Source organism: Phoca vitulina, unplaced genomic scaffold (genome assembly GCF_004348235.1).
Source record: "Phoca vitulina isolate PV1807 unplaced genomic scaffold, GSC_HSeal_1.0 scaffold24, whole genome shotgun sequence".
Classification (NCBI taxonomy): domain Eukaryota; kingdom Metazoa; phylum Chordata; class Mammalia; order Carnivora; family Phocidae; genus Phoca; species Phoca vitulina.
Genome location: NW_022589727.1, coordinates 23,359,151 through 23,379,897, shown reverse-complemented (window position 1 = coordinate 23,379,897; position 20,747 = coordinate 23,359,151). Strand labels below are relative to the sequence as shown.

Below are 20,747 nucleotides of genomic sequence, written 5' to 3'. Positions count from 1 at the left end.
AAAGCATTACCAACAACTATATGCTAATAAACTTGAAAATTTAATGAAATGGACTAACACTCCAAGTAAAGTATTATTCACCAAAACTAAGTCAATAGTAATAGCCTATTCTTATAACTCTATTAACAAAATCAAAGTAATAGTTAAAAATTCTTTATGCAGGGGCACCTGGGTGGCTCAGTCGTTAAGGGTCTGCCTTCGGCTCAGGTCATGATCCCAGGGTCCTGGGATAGAGCCCCGCATCAGGCTCCCTGCTCTGCAGGAAGTCTGCTTCTCCCTCTCCCACTCCCCCTGCTTGTGTTCCCTCTCTCGCTATGTCTCTGTCAAATAAATAAATATCTAAAAAAAAAAAAAAAAAAAAATTCCTTCTGCAAGAAGCTTAACAGACCCAAATGGCTTCCAAAGTGAGTTTTAAAACTCAAACTTTAAAAAAAAAAACACCCAAACTTTCATAAGTGATGGATGTATGAATAAACAAATATAATCTCTCTAGAAAACAATTTGCTAGGGCACCTGGGTGGCTCAGTCAGTTAAGCATCTGACTTAGGCTCAGGTCATGATCCTGAAGTCCCAGGATCAAGCCCCACATCGGGCTCCCTGCTCAGCGGGGAGTCTGCTTCTCCTTCTCCCTCTGTTCCTACCCCACCCCATCTCGTGCACTCTCTCTTGCTCACCCACTCTCTCTCAAATAAATGAATAAAATTTAAAACAACAACAATTTGCCATTACCTTGTATATTGGAACTTCCATCTTTACAACCCACAAGTTCCCTTCTAGGTACCTAAGAACTTATGTAGATTTGGACTAACAAACATACATAACACCGTATAACAGCATACACACACATGCACACACAATTATACAACTTATAAGACAGTACTACTCATAATGCTAAATGTGGTAGGGGAAGCCAAATGCCCACTGAATGGAGAATGGATAAATATAGTATGATTTCTTTTAAATATACACAAAAGAATATTTTACAGTTATGAAAAAAAATAAACTACAGACCCACACAAAGTTGAAATCTTAGTAACCTAATATTAAGTGAAAATACAAGGCCCTTGTAGAACTACAAATAGTATGATTATCTTTTGCAGCATCAAAAAATAAGCAAAATTAGATTTTTTAAAAATAGGGAAATAGGGAAGCCTGGGTGGTTCAGTCGGTTGAGTGTCTGCCTTTGGCTCAGGTCATAATCCCACAGTACTGGGATAGAGTCCAGCATCGGGCTTCTTGCTCAGCGAGGAGCCTGCTTCTCCCTCTGCCAGTCCCCCTGCTTGTGTGTTCTCTCTCTGACAAATAAATAAATAAAATCTTAAAAAAAAATAAGGAAATAAAAACAATTCAAGATAGTGATTAGCTTTGATGAGGGGAGAAAACAACAAGGGAGGAACACGCAGATGTATGTTACAGAAAATGTGCTACTTACTGGTTTGGGTGGTAAATTCTGGTTACTCAGCTTACTAAATTTTTCAATAAATAAACCTTAAAAAATATAATGCCTGAATTGATGAACTGTTATAAACCAAAAATTATAATTAATCAAATTCTATGAACCTAGTGTCTATTAAGAAAAATAAGAAATAAATGGGTTTAGGGCGCCTGGCTGAACCACACAACTCTTGTTCTTGAGGTTGTGCGTTCAAGCTCCAAATTGGGTGTAGAGATAACTTAAAAAAAAATTAAAAAAAAAAAAAGTAAATGGGTTCTAAGACTTTAATTACTATGCAATACTTCTAGGAAATAGGCTCAAAATACCCGACCCCAAATACTATCTTAAAACATCTATGGGAAGTATACAAAAGTTTAGAGAGAGAGGAGCTCAGAGATAAAACAACACACACATACTTAAATTGATTCAAAACTAAGAAATTCTGTTCAATGATAAGGAATGGACAAAGTCACCAGTAAGTAAGTCTCCCTTTCAAACCAAACCATCCATGCAAACCTAACCTAGGCAAAAACCCTATCATGGCAAATAAGGCTGAGAATACAAATTTCCAGTAGGTTTCAGACTTCTGTAATTAAGTCCAGAAAATTTCCTGTACTCACACTCAAGGGTTATATAAATACCCCTCATGAAGGTAAGGAAAAGAGGAAGATAATCTAAGACCTCAAGATAAATCTTGCACTGTAGAAGCAATCCTCTGGAGAATTTAGAAAGTCACCTGCCTCAGAAATAAATTCACATCACAGTCCAAAAGAATTTCAAAAAACATCTCAATCATATATTTGATACAATGTAAAATGACACTGTATCTTTCTGAAATAAGAGTATTCCATTAGAAGAGAGAAACAAAATCTGAAAAGAAACAAATCACAAAAGGTGTTGAAAGTAAGAAAAAGGAACAGGAAGTGTAATCAAATTAGTAAAAGAAACTGAAAACAATGTAAGTGGTTGCCAGGAAACAGGGTAGAGTGACTACATATATATATTTATATCTCACTATCTCAAACCTACCAAAGGGAATAACCCCACAATAAAAGCTTTACCTCCAACAAACTGACAAATGGCCACAGATCCCTATTAGAGCTTCTGGAATAAATCTGTGTGACACAACAAAAATAACCAAATTAAAGTAGGAGGTCTAAATGTTACATACTCATTCTCTGAATTCAAATAACACAAATATCAAGGTAAACGAAAGCTCATCTTAATTCGCAGAAATATACTGAAGACCCAGGAGCTTTTTCTTTAGGAAAATTAGGGGGAAATCCTGTTGAGGGTCCAATTCTACAACCTAAAAAATGGCATGGGAAGTGGGCCATGTGGCATGGTATTTTTATTTTCAAAAAAATTGGCTCCCTAAGTTGAGAACCTTTTAATTGCTAAGCAAGTTGAAAGTGCAGAAAGTAGCACTAATCCAACATACATCTGAATTATAACCACCCAGCAGACCTGTCATACTTCTTCCTTCTACAAAATAATTAAATGAACACACAGTATTACAATTATGTTCTAGGTATCTAATTTAACTTCTAAGGCAATGATTATAACAGAGCCTAAGTGATGATGAGCACATTTTCTAGATTCATGTAATGTTCTACCTGTTGAGAGGTTTGGATTACACAGGTGAATGTGTATGTCAAAAATCAGTTAAGAGAGTGAGCACTTCCATAAAGGTAGAGTAAGGACCTATGAAAACCCGTTCACTGATAAAACCAATGACACCATCTGAAAACATTGTCAAAATCAACATTTTCAGAACTCTTAAGTGTTAACCAAAGGCTTGGAACAATCCAAGGAGTATTTATTCAAGATACCAGCTGAATCTCAGATCAGTGAGCTCTGTGATGTTTTAACATGCCCTATCCCTTTTCTTCTCACCAGCTCCACAGAAGCCTTGAAAACTGACAGCCCTGCAATCATGGTGAAAACCAGCCACCCAGGCAGGAGTCACTGGAGTGAATTTGGAGTTCCCTCAAAGCCCCTTCCCCATACAACTGTCATTATTAGATTTCTCTGACCAATCCCGAGGAACCTCCACCTGCAGGCTTTGCCTTTACTTGACCTAACTCAGAACTTGCTCCCTGTGAACCACTTTTTCTGGTGGGTCATTTGTCAAAAACAATCAGTGGCGGGGCGCCTGGGTGGCTCAGTTAGTTAAACGACTGCCTTCGGCTCGGGTCATGATCCCAGAGTCCTGAGATCGAGTCCCACATCGGGCTCCTGGCTCAGCGGGGAGCCTGCTTCTCCCTCTGACCCTCTCTCCTCTCATGCTGTCTCTCTCTCTCTCTCTCTCTCTCAAATAAATAAATAAATAAAATCTTAAAAAAAAAAAAAACCAATCAGTGGCAATTGTTTATGATCACAGCTGACTAAGGCAATGAAAACAATCAAGAGAAAATAAGAATCTGGCCAAAAACTTATTAGGAAAAGCTGGAGAATGAGAGGTCTGTAGTGGTTTTTAAAAGCTCCAGCACTGGCTTAAGGGGAGGAAAGACGGCAGATGAGCAGGAGACCTCGTTTCATATGGTCCCTTGAATTTAGCTAGATAACTATCAAATCATTCTCAACACCTATGAATTCAACCTCAGATATAAGAAAAGAATTGCTGAAACTCTACAAATAGAAAAGCAACCACTTTTTGCAAGGTAGTTAGTACAGAGAAGTGAATCGGAGGGGATATAGCTGAAAATAAATGGCAGGGGGAGGGAGCCTCCATAAGCCAGCTACCAGAAAGTGATTTGCCCCAGAGCACAAAATCGGAACCTTTAGGAATCTGCTCCAGTGAGAGACATCCCTGCCTGAAAGGTGCTCAGGTGGTGAAGTGGGGCAGAATTCTAGGTGGGACAGTGTGGTCTCAGGATCCCCAGGGTCACAGAAAGAATGGGGGTGCCTGAGCCGGCAATTTCCAAGCACTGGAGGAGGGAAACTGGTTTCATTCAGCAAGGCTGGAAGGGGGCTCTCAGCTCGGTTTGCCATAAACCGTGCACAGCGGCATGACCCAGCAACAGCTCTCCCTGCGGAGGCCCCGCAGAGGGCAGAACCATGGCGACCCTCCTCCTTTCCCTGGGGAGGATCGGTGAGGGCAGGCACTGCAGGAGTCTGCAGACTTTGGCGCACACAAAAGGGAAGACCGCTTATCCCTGAGGGTTTACTGAAAAGGGGGGACCAGAATCCTTCAGCTCTGGGGCTGGAGTAGAGCACGGCCATTTTTATTTTCATCCTCTCAAGAGGCACAGAAAGCCTTCAGGAAACAAAAGCCACATAGAGCAACGAGAAGCAGCTTACACTGAGCCCGGCCCCGTGGCAAGGGGCAGTACAACTCCACCCAAGCAAAGACACCTGAGAATCAGCCCAACAGGCCCCTCCCCCAGAAGACCAGCTGGAACAACAGGTGAACACCAAGTTTACGAAGCATACAGGCCTGCAAAACTCCAGCGCTAGGGGAAAACAGTATATAGAATTCGAGGTTTTTTCTCATGATTCGTTTATCTTTCAGTATAAAATTTTTTTTTCTATTCAACTAGTTTCTCATTTTATCAACTGTTTTTAAGTCTTTTTTTAACTTTCATTTTTCACATTTACATTTTATAGATATATTCTTCATTTTTTGGCTTCCTTTCACTGTATTCAATTTTATTTTTGTATACATATAAGTTTTTCTTTCTTTACAATTTTGGGATTTAGTGTCTTCTAACAAACAGATCAAATACACCCAGGATCAAGTGGATCACCCTGTTTTGTCCACCTGGGAGATTATATTCTCTCTTCCCCAACTCCCTTTTCTTTCTTTTCCTTTTCTTTTTGGTTTCTGAACTCTTTGGATTTGTCTAGTATGTATTTCGCTTGGGTCATGGTTGACATTTTTGATTTTGTTCTCTTGTTCATCTATTCTTCTTTGGGCAATATGACTAAAAAGAGGAGTTTCTAAAAAGAAGTAATACTCTCTGCCACAGATCTAATGGATATGAATATAAGTAAAATGTCACAGATGGAATTCAGGAAAACAATTATGAAGTTACCAGCTGGGCTTGAAAAAAAGCATAAAGACACTAGAGAATCTCTTAGTGCAGAAATAAAATCTAATCGGGCTGAAATTTAAAATGCTTTAACTGAGATGCAGTCTAAACTGGATGCTCTAACAGCTGGGGTAAATCAGGCAGAAGAGAGAGTAAGTGACACAGAAGACAAGTTGATGGAAAGGAAGGAAGCTGAGGAAAAGAGAAAAATGACAAATGAACCATGAGGGGAGGCTTCGAGAAATCAACAATACCATAAAGCAAAACAATATTAGAATTATTGGGGTCCCTGAGGAAGAAGAAAAGGGGGGAAGAAGGTATATTAGAGGAAATCATAGGTAGGAACTTCCCTAATCTGGGGAAGGAAACAGGCATTCAAGTCCAAAGGTAGAGAGGACCCCTCTCAAAAATCAATAAAAACAGATCAACACCCCGACACATAAGAGTGAAGCTTGCAAATTTCAAAGATAAAGAGAAAATACTGAAAGCAGCTTGGGACAAGAGGTCCTTAACCTACAAGAGTAAAAACGTAAGGCTGGCAGCAGACCTATCCACAGAGACCTGGCAAGCCAGAAAGGGCTGGCATGATATATTCAGGGTACTAAATGAGAAAAACATGCAGCCAAGAATACTTTATCGACCAAGGCTGTCATTCAGAATGGAAGAAGAGATAAAGAGCTTCCAGGACAAATAGAAATTAAAAGACTTTGTGACCACTAAACCAGCCCTGCAAGAAATATTAAGGGGGATCCTGTAAGTGAAGACAGAGCCCAAAAGTAACATAGACCAGAAAGAAACAGAGACAGTCTACAGAAACAGGGACTTTACAGGTAATACAATGGCACTAAATTCTTATCTTTCAATAATTACTCTGAATGTAAATGGGGTAAATGCTCCAATCAAAAGACAAAGAGTATCAGATTGGATAAAAAAGCAAGACCCATCCATATGCTATCTACAAGAGACTCATTTTAGACCCAAAGACACCTCCAGATTGACAGTGAGGGGATGGAGAACCATATATCATGATAATGGACATCAAAAGGGAGCTGGGTAGCAATCTTCATATCAGACAAATTAGATTTTAAACCAAAGACTGTAGTAAGGGATGAAGAGGGACACTATATCATGCTTAAAGGGTCTATCCAACAAGAAGATCTAACACATAAATTTTTATGCTCCTAACTGGGAGCAGCCAATTATATAAACCAATTAATAACCAAATTAAAGAAACACACTGGGGCACCTAGGTGGTTCAGTCATTAAGCGTCTGCCTTCAACTCAGGTCATGATCTCAGGGTCTTGGGACCGAGCTCCGCATTGGGCTCCTCGCTCAGCAGGAAGCCTACTTCTCCCTCTCCCACTCCCCCTGCTTGTGTTCCCTCTACGCTCTCTCTCTCTCTCTGTCAAAAAATAAATAAAATCTTTAAAAAAGATGAAAAAGAAACACTGATAATAATACAATAATAGTAGGGGACTCCCAACACCCCATTCACAGTAATGGACAGATCATCTAAGCAGAAGATGAGTAAGGAAACAAGGGCTCTCAATGACACACTGGACCAGATGGACTTAACAGATACATACAGAGCATTCCATCCTAAAGTAATAGAATACACATTCTTTGTGAGTGCACATGGAGTATTCTCCAGAATGGATAACATACTGGGTCCCAAATCAGGTCTCAACCAATACCAAAAGACTGGGATTATTCCCTGCATATTTTCAGACCACAATGCTTTGAAACTTGAACTCAATCACAAGAAACATATAAACTACCCAAACTGAAACAGGAAGAAATAGAAAACCTGAACAGACCCATAACCAGAAAGGAAATCAGAGCCGTAATCAAAAATCTCCCAAAAAACAAGAAAGAGTCCAGAGCCAGATGGCTTCCCAGGGGAATTCTACCAAACATTTAAAAGAACTAATACCTATTCTTCTGAAGCTGTTTCAAAAAATGGAAATGGGGGGCGCCTGGGTGGCTCAGTCATTAAGCGTCTGCCTTCGGCTCAGGTCATGGTCCCAGGGTCCTGGGATAGAGCCCCACGTCAGGCTCCCTGCTCCGCGGGAAGCCTGCTTCTCCCTCTCCCACTCCCCCTGCTTGTGTTCCCTCTCTCGCTGTGTCTCTCTCTGCCAAATAAATAAATAAAATCTTTAAAAAAAAAAAAAAAATGGAAATGGAAGGAAAACTTCCAAACTCATTCTATGAAGAGAGCATTACCTCGATCCCAAAACCAGACAAAGGTCCCATCAAAAAGGAGAATTATAGACCAATATCCCTGATGAACATGAATGCCAAAATTCTCAACAAGATACTAGCCAATAGGATCCAACAGTACATTAAAAGGATTATTCACCACGATCAAGTGGGATTTATTCCTGGGCTGCAAGGGGGGTTCAATATTCGCAAATCAATCAGCATGATAGATCACATTAATAAAAGAAAGAACAAGAACCACATGATCCTCTTAATTGATGCAGAAAATCCATTTGACAAAATACAGCATCGTTTCTTGTTTAAAACTCTCCACAGTGTAGGGATAGAGGGAACATACCTCAATATCATAAAAGCCATCTACAAAAAGCCCACAACGAATTATCATTGTCAATGGGGAAAAACTGGGCTTTCGCCCTAAGGTCAGAAACACGACAGCAATGTCCTCTCTCACCACTGTTGTTCAACATAGTACTGGAAGTCCTAGCCTCAGCAATCAGACAACAAAAAGAAATAAATGGCATTCAAATTGGCAAAGAAATCGTCAAACTCTCTCTCTTCACAGATGACATACTTGATGCGGAAAAAACCCCAGAAGACTCCACCCCAAAATTGCTAGAACTCATACAGGAATTCAGCAATGTGGCAGTATATAAAATCAATGCACAGGAATCAGTTACATTTCTATATACTAACAAAGAGACAGAAGAAAGAGAAATTAAGGTGTTGATCCCATTTATAACTGCACCAAAACCCATAAAATACCTAGGAATAAACCTAACCAAAGAGGTAAAGGATCTGTACTCTAAAAACTACAGAACACACAGGGGCGCCTGGGTGACTCAGTCGGTTAAGTGTCTGCCTTCCACTCAGGTCATGATCTCCGGGTTCTGGGATCTAGCCCACCCATCAGGCTCCCTGCTCAGTGGGGAGCCTGCTTCTCCCTCTCCCCTCCTTGTGCTCTCTCTCTCTCCCGCTTTCTCTCTCGCTCTACCTCAAATAAATAAAATCTTTAAAAATAAAAATCAAAAAAATTTAAAAAAAAACTACAGAACACTTATGAAAGAAATTGCAGAAGACACGAAGAAATGGAAAAACATTCCATGCTCATGGATTGGAGGAACAAATACTGTTAAGATGTCTATGCTACCCAAAGCAATCTATACATTCAATGCAATCCCTATCAAAATACCATCAGCAGGGTGGCTCTGTAGCGCAATGGACAGCACATTGGACACCCAAAATACCATCAGCATTTGTCATAGAGCTGCAACAAATAATCCTAAAATTTGCATGGAATCAGAAGAGGCCCCAAAGAGCCAAATAACGTTGAAAAAGAAAACCAAAGCTGGTGGCATCACAGTGCCAGACTTCAAGCTCTATTACAAAGCTGTAATGATCAAGACAGTATGGGACTGGCAAAAAACCAGACACATAGATCAATGGAACAGAATAGAGAACCCAGAAATGGACCCTCAACTCTATGGTCAACCAATCTTTGACAAAGCAGGAAAGACTATCCAATGGAAAAACAAGTCTCTCTTCAATAAATGATGCTGGGAAAACTGGACAGCAACATGCAGAAAAATGAAACGACCATTTTCTTATACCATAAGATAAACTCAAAATGGATGAAAGATAAACTCAAAATGGATGAAAGACCTAAATGTGAGACAGGAATTAATCAAAATCCTAGAGGAGAACAAAGGCAGCAATCTCTTTGACCTAGGCCACAGCAACTTCTTGCTAGATGTGTCTCCAAAGGCAAGGGAAACAAAAGCAAAAATGAACGTTTGGGACTTCATCAAGATAAAAGCTTCTGCACAGCAAAGGAAACAGTCAACAAAACTAAAAGGCAACCTACAGAATGGGAAAAGATATTTGCAAATGACCTATCAGATAAAGGGTTAGTATCCAAGACCTAGAAAGAACTTACCTAACTCAACACCCAAAAGACAAATAATCCATTCAAGAAATGGGCAGAAAGACATGAACAGCCATTTCTCCAAAGAAGACATAGAAATGGCCAACAGACACATGAAAAATGCTCCACTTCACTTGGCATCAGGGAAATACAAATCAAAACAACAATGAGAGGGACGCCTGGGTGGGTCAGTCAGTTAAGCATCTGCCTTCAGCTCAGGTCATGATCCCAGGGTCCTGTGATCAAGTCCTGCATTGGGCTCCTTGCTCAGCAGGGAGACTGCTTCTCCCTCTGCCATGCTTGTACTCACTCACTCTGACAAATAAATAAAATCTTAAAAAAACAAAAAAAACCCACAATGAGATACCACCTCACACCAGTCAGAATGGCTAAAATTAACGACTCAGGAAACAATACATGTTGACAAAGGCGCAGAGAAAGGGGAACCCTCCTACACAGTTGGTGGGAATGCAGCCACTCTGGAAAACAGTATGGAGGTCCCAAAGATACAAATGTAGTGATCCAAAGGGGCACCTGTACCCCAATGTTCACAGCAGCTATGTCCACAATAGCCAAACTGTGGAAAGAGCCGAGATTTCCATTGACAGATAAGTGAATGAAGAAGATGTGGTACATATATACAATGGAATATTACTCAGCCATTAGAAAGGATGACTACTTACCATTTACATCAAGGTGGATGGAACTGGAGGGTATTATGCTGAGTGAAATAAGTCAATCAAAGACAATTCTCATATGGTTTCACTCATATGTGGAATGTAAGAAACAGTGCAGAGAATCACAGGGGAAGGGAGGGAAAACTGAAAGGGAAGTCATCAGAGAGGGAGAAAAACCATGAGAGACTCTTAACTATAGGAAACTGAGGGTTGTTGGAGTGAAGGGGGTGGGAGGGATGGGGTAATTGTGTGATGGGCATTAAGGAGGTCACGTGATGTGATGATCACTGGGCATTATATGCAACTGACAAATTACTGAACACTACATGTGAAACTAATGATGTACTATACGTTGGCTAATTGAACTTAAAAAAATAATAAAAATAAAATAAAATAAAAGCTGCAGCATATTCATGAGAATAGAAAGGTCACACTCACATGCAGGACTATATACATGCTCAAGAAAGCATTCGAAGGCCCTAATCTCTCATTTCTGGCTGACTTTGAGGTTCTGTGCAAGCAAGAAATAAAGACTAAGGCAGAGTTGTAAACTTCCTGCCAGAACATTAAAAACATACTCCAATATGGAAACAGATATGCATCCCTTGACAAAGCTGGGAAGACTTAATGGCTCCAGACATTTAGGGAAATGTCCAATCATTACCTGACCACTAAGCTACACAGAGATTTCAGTGCAACACAAGATAAAGAATACAGATGCTACAGGGGTGCCTGGATGGCTCAGTTGGTTAAGTGTCTGCCTTCAGCTCAGGTCAGGATCCCAGGGTCCCGAGATCAAGCCCCACATCAAGCTCCCAGTCTGCTTCTCCCTCTCATTCTGCCCCTCCCCCACTCGTGCATGCTTTCTCTAATAAAAAAAAAAATCTTAAAAAAAAATACTGATGTTACAAAATTAGTTTAGAGGGGTAAGTACACAACAAAAAACAGAAGCAACGAACAAGCCCTGGGTAGAGGGATGAATCTGATTCCCAGAGCTGCCACACTATATAAACTGTCTTATTCTCAACAACAAAAAAAATGAGCCATGACAAAAATATTAAAGTACAGCCCACACACAGGAAAAATAGCAGTAAGTATAAATTGTCTCAGAGAAAGCCCAGACACTGGACTTACTAGACAAAAATTTAAATCAGGTATTTTATAATGTGTTCAATGAACAGAAATCATGAAGTAAATAATGAAGTATGAGAACAGTGTTTCATTAAATAGAGCACAAGAGATAGGATTAAAAAAAAAAAAGAACCAAATGAAAGTTCTGCAATTTAAAGAAACAATAACTGAAAGGAAAAATTCAGTTAAGTGGCTCATGAGTAGATCTGATTTGGCAGAAGAAAGAATCAGTGAACTTAAAAAGCAGGTCAATTGAAAGTACTCAGTCTGAGGAACAAAAAGAAAAAAGAATGAAGAAAAATGAACAGAACCTCAGAGTCCTACAGGACACCATTAAGCATATCAGTATATGGATAATAGGAGCCATAGAAGGAGAGAAGATAAAGATTATTTGAAGAAATAATAGCCAAAAACTTCCCCAAATGTGATGAAAAACATTAATCTACAAATCCAAAAAGTTCACCTACTAAGTAGAATGAACTCAAAAAGACCCAAACCTAGACACATCAGTATCAAACTATTAAAAGCCAGACAAAAAGAATCTTGAAGGCAGACAGACAGAAGAGATTAGTCACACACAAGGGATACTCAGAAAGATTAACAGCTGATTCTTCATCAGAAACCGTGGAACCAGAGGCAGTAGGCTAACCTATTCAAAGTGTTAAAAAAGAAAAAAACCTATCAACCTTCAAAAATGAAGGAGATAAGGTTAAGACATTCCCAGATAAACAAAAACTGAAGGAATCTGTTGTTAGATCTGCCCAAAATAGTTACTAAAGACCATCCTTTTTACAATTCTTCTGATTTAAAACTGCATAAAGCAGTAACTATAAAACTATGTTGATGCAGTTACAATGTATAAAGATGTCATTTATATAAAAATAATAAAATGAAGGAGTGGGAGGGGAATGAAACCATACAGGAGCAAAGTTTTTGTATATTACTTATAGTAAACTGGCATTAATCCAAACTGGATTGTAAGAGGTTAATTTTTAATCTCTAGAAAAACAACTAAAAATTAGACTAACAACTATTTAAAGTATATTAGTGATTAGTAAGTGAGGAAGAGGGTGAGAGGGCACAGAAATAACTACAGTGGGTAAAGGTTTCTATTGGAGTGATGAAAATGTTCTGCAATCAGTGGTGATGGCTGCACAACCTTATGACTACATTCAAAGCTACTGAACTGTACATTTTAATATGGTGAATTTTATGGTATATGAATTGTATGTCCATAAAAAATAAATTCAAAGAAGATTAGCTTATGACAGATGTGAGCATTTCACTGTAGGTAAATTTTACCTCAAAACAACAACAACAAAGATAATGGTATCAATGCTTTAAGCATTAGGAGAAAGTTTACAGATATCTGTACTTTCTTTTGAATTAAAAAAAAAAAAACCTGAACTGAAGATTAGTAGGATAGATAGATATGTGGGAAAGCAACGTTCAATGGTAGAAAGCAGGTATGAGTATCTGGGTTTTCACGGTAGAACTTCAACTTTCCTGTAAGTTCAAAATGTTCATAAAATGTTGAGGAAAAGAACAGTGCTGAGGAAACACTCAGATCCAGGTTGTGGACTTTTCTGCAACTAGCGCGATCTCCACAAAAAAACAATATCATTAAAGACACAAATGTGACAAATTATTGTAGACTAAAGGAATCCAGAGAGACATGACAAATGGGGAAAAACCTGAATGTGGACATTATATATTTTGAATCAATGATAAATTTCTTGGGTGTGACAGTAGTATTATGGTTATGAGAATGTCCTTGTGAAGGAGATACATGCTACAGTATTTGGTAGTAAAATGTCATAAAGAATGTTAACTTACTTTCAAATGATTAGGAAGAGAATGTGTACATGCATATAAATAGAAGATAACAAATGTGACAAAATGTTAACAACTAATCAATCTAGGTGAAGGATGCATGCTTGCTAATATTGCTCTTTCAACTTGTTTAACTTTTTCAAAATAAAAAGGGTAGGAAGAAGGGTAGTACCAAGGTGAGAGTTATAAAGAATACTGGCAAATCAAAACTCTCACTTCATCTCCCTCTATTCTCCCCTTCCTATACCACACTTGTCTCCTTCCACTGTCCCAAACAAAACAAGCTGATCATAATTTCAGTGTGTCTTTGCTGTTGTTCTTTCTACTTGGAGTACTCTTCCCCCAGATCTCTGAATGGCTGTTTTCTTCTAATCATTCAAGCCTCAACTTAAATGCAACCTCAAAGAGGCCCTCATCTACCTTAAGAGCTGCCCATCAGGTTCTAACATATTACCTGATATTTTCTTAATGGCAGTAATCTATAACTGGAACATTTACAAATTTTTTTGTGTTTACTTGTTTTTCTCTCTACAACATAAGAGATGGGCCAAGAGAGTCAGCTGTTTTCTACTTTTAGGCTGTCCTCCTTTTCTTCCATAGCCTGTATCCTATGACATCCACCTTTGTATCCAGTAAAAACTTAACTGGAAACAATAAAGCAGCTGATAATTTTTTCTACAGGAGAAGCTAGGGGAGTGAGGGGGAACATCTGAAGTTAACAGAAATCAGAGTGCATAGGTCAAGGGACTGATACTAGACTCAAAGATGGTATGAGTATAAAATAGCTACAACAGCTGATGGTTTTACTAATGTAATACCTAAAAACCTAGGATAAAAGCCAGCAACAGGTACCTTTTTTACCAAAAATCAAACAAAATTTCCCTAACATTTAAGTTTAAAAGTTTATGTTGTGCTAAGACCTAGAGAAAAATCAGAGTCCATGTTCCATGAATACAGTTAAGATTTACTCTAACACTATAGATTCACTTCCTTCTCTTCCATTTGATTTAAATAAATTTTTTCTAATCTTTTTGGCAATCTACCACCTAATAGTTCTATTGCATGCTAAATTCTATCCTTAGGCTATAAAAGACAGTGTTCTTTGCCTTCTCTGTGGATATTTTATAAATCCTTGAAGTGGCATGTACTCGTGAATATAGTGAAAAAGAATGGCTGTAGAAAAGTCTGAGGCTAAGAATAAGAAAGTAGCAACTAAAATGATAGCTTATATAGCTTATATTTACTGATTGCTTACTATAGGCCAGACTCTTTCCTAAGGATTTTACACAATGTACTAACTCATTTGGTTCTCACAAAACCTTATGAGGTATTACCCACATTTTACAGATATGTAAACTCAAACTCAGAGAAGTAAAATACCTTGATGAATGTCATACAACTAATTAAGGCTAGATTCAAACCAGGCCAAATGATTTCAGAGCCCTTCTTCATTATATTGCCTCTCACCATGACACTGTCTTTACAAATTTGATAAAAATTCTGCGGGTGCTGAAATTTCAGAAAGGCAAATGTGCTAACTATATTAGTTTTTAACATTGTTAAAATTCTTAAATTTGGATGAATCTCCTTGATGTAACAAAGAGCAAACCAGGACATGAACAAGTATTACTTAGTAAGAATACTAACAGATTCTTCCCAAGTATGTTACCTGAAGTACACGACATAGCTAAAAAGAGCAAAAGACTTGTGGGTCATAGCTCTTAGTAGAATTCAGTTAATATCCCAAAGACTTAAACCTTTATATCCCTGACAATTTCTACTATATTTTGTTTCCCCTACGGCATTCTCATTCAGAGTATTTCTACAAGCATATTCTGATACAAAACTCCTGACTAGACTCTATTCCCTAACAACTATGAATATTTTATAAAGCAGAGCCCCGATGGGCGTCTGGGCGTCTCAGTCAGTTGAGTGCCCAACTCTTGACTTTGGCTCAGGTCAGTCTCAGGGTTATGGGATCGAGCTCCCTCTGCTCCTCCCCTCCACTCTCTCTCTCAAATAAATAAAATCTTTTATTTTTTTTAAAGATTTTTGTTTATTTATTTGAGAGAGAGAGAGCACAAGCAAGGGGAGGGGCAGAAGGAGAGGGAGAAGCAGACTCCCTGCTGAGCAGGGAGCCCAATGCAAGGCTCGATCCCAGGACCCCGAGATCATGACCTAAGCCGAAGGCAGATGCTTAACTAACTGAGCCACCCATGTGCCCCTCAAATAAATAAAATCTTTAAAAAAAAAAAAAAAGAAAAAGCAGGGCCCTGAAAGCAGAGCAACAATGAGCTCAACAGAACAAATGTGGTTCATTAGATGCTTTGCAAGTGTCATCAGGTGATTGCTAAAGCTTAGTTTAAAACCATCCTCCTGGGGCGCCTAGGTGGCTCAGTCAGTTAAGTATCTGCCTTTGGCTCAGGTCATGATCCCGGGGTCCTGGGATCGAGCCCCACATCGGGCTTCCTGCTCAGCGGAGAGCCTGCTTCTCCCTCTGCCCCTCACCCCACTCATGCTCTCTCTCCCCCTCTCAAATACATAAAAGCTTTAAAAAATAAGTAAATAAAACCATTCTACTGCTTTAGAGGCCACACAGCTCTCATCAAACTTTAGTAAGGAAAGGGGGAAGTTCCAAAGTATTTAAGACATCATAATAACTCCTACATATCTTAGAAAATGCAAAAAGAGGGCGCCTGGGTGGCTCAGTTGGTTAAGCGACTGCCTTCGGCTCAGGTCATGATCCCGGAGTACCGGGATCGAGTCCCGCATCGGGCTCCCTGCTTGGCAGGGAGTCTGCTTCTCCCTCTGACCCTCCCCCCTCTCATGTACTCGCTCTCTCTCATTCTCTCTCTCTCAAATAAATAAATAAAATCTTTAAAAAAAAAAAAAAAAAGAAAATGCAAAAAGAATTCTGCAGTGGAAGGGCTTAATATTATGTAGTTTTCACTATTTCTAAGTATTGATAATAAAAAATTATATAAAAAAATCTAAGTATATATGCTGATAACATACACACTGATAATGTGAAAAGCTCCAGTGTACCATGTATAACTAAAGAACTATTAGAGTTCTTATCCTTATTAAAATTCCCAGCTACCCATCAAAAAAGTGAATAAGATTTTCTAACCTTTCAAAGTCACCTTGCCTTGTAAATTTTGACAACCTATACACGGCCCAGTTGTTAAGCTGTTTAGAGGTCATTCCTCTTCCATTATCTATCACTGCAACGGCAGGTTTTCCTTGTGTTTCATCAAAAAGCTATGAAATAAGTTCAAAAAGACAGGAAAAGTCAAATCAATATAAAAATATAAAAAGTTAAATATTAAAGAATTTAAATGGGCTCACTCATACACTGCTGGTAGAAGTGTAAATGTATTACAACTTATTAAAAGGTAAGGTCAGCTGTATAAATCAAAGGCCTTAGAATTCTTCATGTCCTTTAATCCAGAAATTCCATTTCTCAGAATTTAGCTTAAGGAACTAACTAGAGACATGTAAAGACCTATAAGGATGTTCATGCCAGCATTATTTACAATGGCAAAAATATAGAAAAAAATCTAAATCTTCAGTTAATAGACTACATAATTTATAATATAACCAATAAGTGAAATAGTAGCAATGGAACATTATACTGCAGAATATTCGTGATATGGCAAATGGCTACAACGTACTGTCAAGGGAAAGTAGAAGATCACAAAAAACAAAATGTACACTATGATCACACCTACAGGTATACATATATGCATAGAAAAAAAAGCACATAAAAATTTTAACAAGAGACATCAGATAATTATTTCTACTTTTAGTTTATCTTTATTTTCTAATTTTTCTACAATGAACTTGTAGTATTTTTATAACAGGAAAAGTTAAATTTCTTTATAGTATTATTTTCTTACCAATTTGATCTGTATTCTTCTAATACCAGTGTTTCTAGACGTAGCAGACAATGAATTGTCAATTAATTCTGCAAGAGCAAACGCTGGAAGAGAATGAGAAGACATTACTGCTTAACTTTTCCCTCCCAAATACTTCATTTAAAAGTTCAAAGTAGAAGAAACTCTGAAGTACCTTAAGCCATCACTTTTATTTTCCAAAGAGCTAGAATTAAAGTATTATCCTGATCCTAATGATATAATACATAATAAAGGCATCATCACCAATCACCACCAGCATTAAAAAGCAGTCATCAACCAGTACTTGTAAGGCACTATACGGCATGAATCAGCCAGCCATGATTCCTGGCTTCAAGGAGTTTATAATCTACAGACAGACATACAGACATAGGAGACAAACAGAAGACCATAACCATAAAATCAAATACTAGTTCATGGTATGTAATACATCATGCACAAGTCAAAAGTAAACACATTTAGAGACGGGGCGGGGGTTGCAAATATAAAGCAACTATAAAAGGGACTATTAAGAACTAATATTAAGATACAGAAATCTTATGATTAACAGCAATTTATCAAATGGCAGAACGTGTCTAACTGACACAGAACTGCTAATTATTTCCTACTACATGACCAAGTTGATATTCAACTTATCACTGGCTCAGTATTATTAACGAACATTCTTTCTTCAAGGTCACTACTCAAACTATTTCCCGCTTTTATTTCCTTAATTAAAAAAGGGGAACACACCAAATTTATGTCTCTTACTACCACTGAAGTGCAACCCAACTAACACTGTAATTAATCCACAGAGTAGCACCCCAGCAAGCATTCCACACTCTGAACACTAACAGGATGGCCATGTTTATAAACTAGAAAGAAGTTACCACAAATCGGATATAAGGATCTGGCCAATGGTATTAAGTCTAGAAAATAGAGAAGGAACACTGTAGGAAATGGGAGGCAAAAAAGAGGTAAGAGAAATTTGGAGGGAAGAAATGATTAGAATTTGGTATCTGCTTAGATATGAAATTACAAAAAAGAAAGAAATCAACCCAAGATGGTTTTGAGTCTTTGACCAAATAGGATAAATAGTCATATTTCTCATAAAGGGAAAATTTAGAGGGGAAGAAAGAAAACACTCTGTTTTCGATGCAATGCCCTACCACTCTATCAAAGCTCAATGAGTAGAGGTGTTCCATAGGGAGCGAGAAGAGATACCAGGCTTCAGAGGATACAAACAGTCAGAGGTAAGGATTTCTGCTTCACTGATAGAATAGTTAAGATTTGGATCACCTCATTAAGTATTAAAAAAAAAAAGTAGCATGACTTGAAGAGATATCCACCATTTGGTTAAGAATAACCAAAAACAGCACTAATGGCAAATGAAACAAAAGCTGGGAAAGACCTAGGAATGTACTGTAAAATCACAGTAATCAAAGCAAGAGCTTAAACAGGGAGATTTTCTGCTTGTTCATGCAATGACAGCAGGAATGAAAACTAGTACAACCAATCTGGAAGGTAATCAATATATATCAAAAGTCTTAAAAATGAATGTACTTATTGACTCCATGATTACACATTTAGAAATCTATCCCCAGAGAAAGAAGTAAAGATTCATTCAATATGCAAATATTTAAACACTTACTATTTTCAGGCATTATTCCAGGAACAGAACAAAACAGATAAGAGTCCTATTCTTGTGGAGTTAACATTCTAGTTAGAAAGATGGAAAAATGATGAGAAAGATGGAAAATGAAATATAATCATAATCAACAATTCCTTCGCATGTTAGACAGTGGTATATGTGATGGAGAAAAGAAAGAGCAGAAAAAAAGAGATCAAATAACAGTAAAGTCACAGAGGGAACACAGCTGCAATCTTAAATAGGGTGATCAAGGTTAATTTTTGTTGAGAAGGTAACAGATAAACAAGACTTGAAAGAGGTGAGGGAATGAGACAGGGGCTATCTGGGCAAAGAGGCAGAGGGCCCTAAGCTGAGTATACAGCTGGTACTGGAGTGAAAAAGCAAAAAGGAAGAGTTGCAGAAACAAAGGCAGAGAGCAAGCAAAGCAGAGCTACAAAGGCCATATAATTATAAAGACTCTGGCTTTTATTCTCAGTGAAACGGGGAGCCATCAGTGTTTTCAGTAGAAAAGTGAACATCTGACTTCTCAAACCTTATGTGGACAGGCATGAAAAGTGAACATCTGACTTCTCAAACCTTATGTGGACAGGCATGAAAAGAGAGATTGCTGATTATAAGAGTCCACTATATAATCTAGGTGATGATTCCTCAAGATCAGGTTTTATAAACAGACGTGGTAAGAAATGGTCATTTCTATATAAATACTGAAGATAGTGCCAATCGGTTTTTCTTACAAACTGAAAGGTGTGAGACAAAAAAGAATCAATTTGATTTTTGGCCTAAGCAACTGAAAGAACAGAGCAATAATCAATTTGGGAAAATTATGTGTAGTTAGGATTCAGTGAACAGCTTAGGGTTCCCATCTTAAGATATGCGAGTGGAGATACCACACGGCAGTTGGACAGACAAAATTGGAATTCAGGAGGTAGGTCTGGTATTATTTTCAATATTTGACTAAAAATTACCACTTCTGGGGCACCTAGATGACTCAGTTAAGCACCTGATTTTTTATTTTGGCTGATGTCATGATCTCAGGGTCATGAGATAAGCCTCGTGTCTGGCTCCATGGCGAGCGTGGAGTCTGCTTGAGATTCTCTCTCGCTCTCTTTCCCTCTGCCCCTTCCCCCACTCACACAAAGTGGATAAATAAATTCTTTAAAAAAAAAAAAAAAATTACCATCTCTACCACCTCCATTGAAGAGTCACTGCCGTAACAATGGTATTTAGAACCATGACATTGGACAAGTTCACTGAGGAAGTAAGAGAAGATAAGGGACCAAGGACTAAGCTGTGAGGCACTTCAATATTAAGAAGGTTGAGAAGGGAGGTCAATTATATCTCAATTAAAAAAAAAAAAGAAAAAGATGGGAAGAGAAGAGCAGAAAGAAGGCAGCCAGTGAGGTAGAGACAAAACCGGAGTATGGTTTCTCAAAAGCCAAGTGAAGATTATTTTATCAAGGAAGAAAAGTGATAAATTGTGTCAATACCTTGAGTAAAAAGGAACTGAAAGCTGATCACTGGATTTAGCCACTGGTGACCCTCAAAGAGTAAGTACAAGAGAATGAATAAGAGAGAATGGGAAAAGGAGCACCACTGCTGTTAGTAAATACAGTCAACTCTTTGGAGGAGTTTTGCTGTAAACAGGAGCAAAAAGCTGGTGAAAGAAGAATATGATGTTTTTAAGATGGGAGAAATAAGATAGGAGCTTTCTTGTGTATAAGGAACAATATCAGAGGTAATAAGTAGACTGGTTAGGAGTTCAAGCTCCATAATTCCTCTGCTAGGGTTCCAAATCCTGGCCCCAACCCTTAACTACCAGGGTGGACTTTGTCAAGCTACCTAAAATCTCTTAGCCTCAAGTTTCTTCTGCAAAGTAGGGTCATTAGTAACATTATTTACCACATTGGATTAAGGATTAAATGAGATAATGTTCATAAAGAACTTGGCATGG

The 20,747-nt window shown here is 38.3% G+C and overlaps 1 protein-coding gene across 3 annotated transcripts in view; it reads right to left on the bottom strand.

Moving 5' to 3' along the window:
- Window positions 1-20,747, bottom strand: part of SMCHD1 (structural maintenance of chromosomes flexible hinge domain containing 1) — a 145,009-nt gene that overhangs the window by 113,115 nt on the left and 11,147 nt on the right. For all 3 annotated transcript variants that reach the window (XM_032421494.1, XM_032421492.1, XM_032421495.1), the window contains exons 4-5: window positions 17,152-17,234; window positions 16,383-16,513 (exon numbers count right to left, since the gene is read on the bottom strand). In XM_032421494.1, coding sequence (XP_032277385.1) covers window positions 16,383-16,513; window positions 17,152-17,234 — 214 coding nt within the window. The remainder of the gene's footprint in view (window positions 1-16,382; window positions 16,514-17,151; window positions 17,235-20,747) is intronic.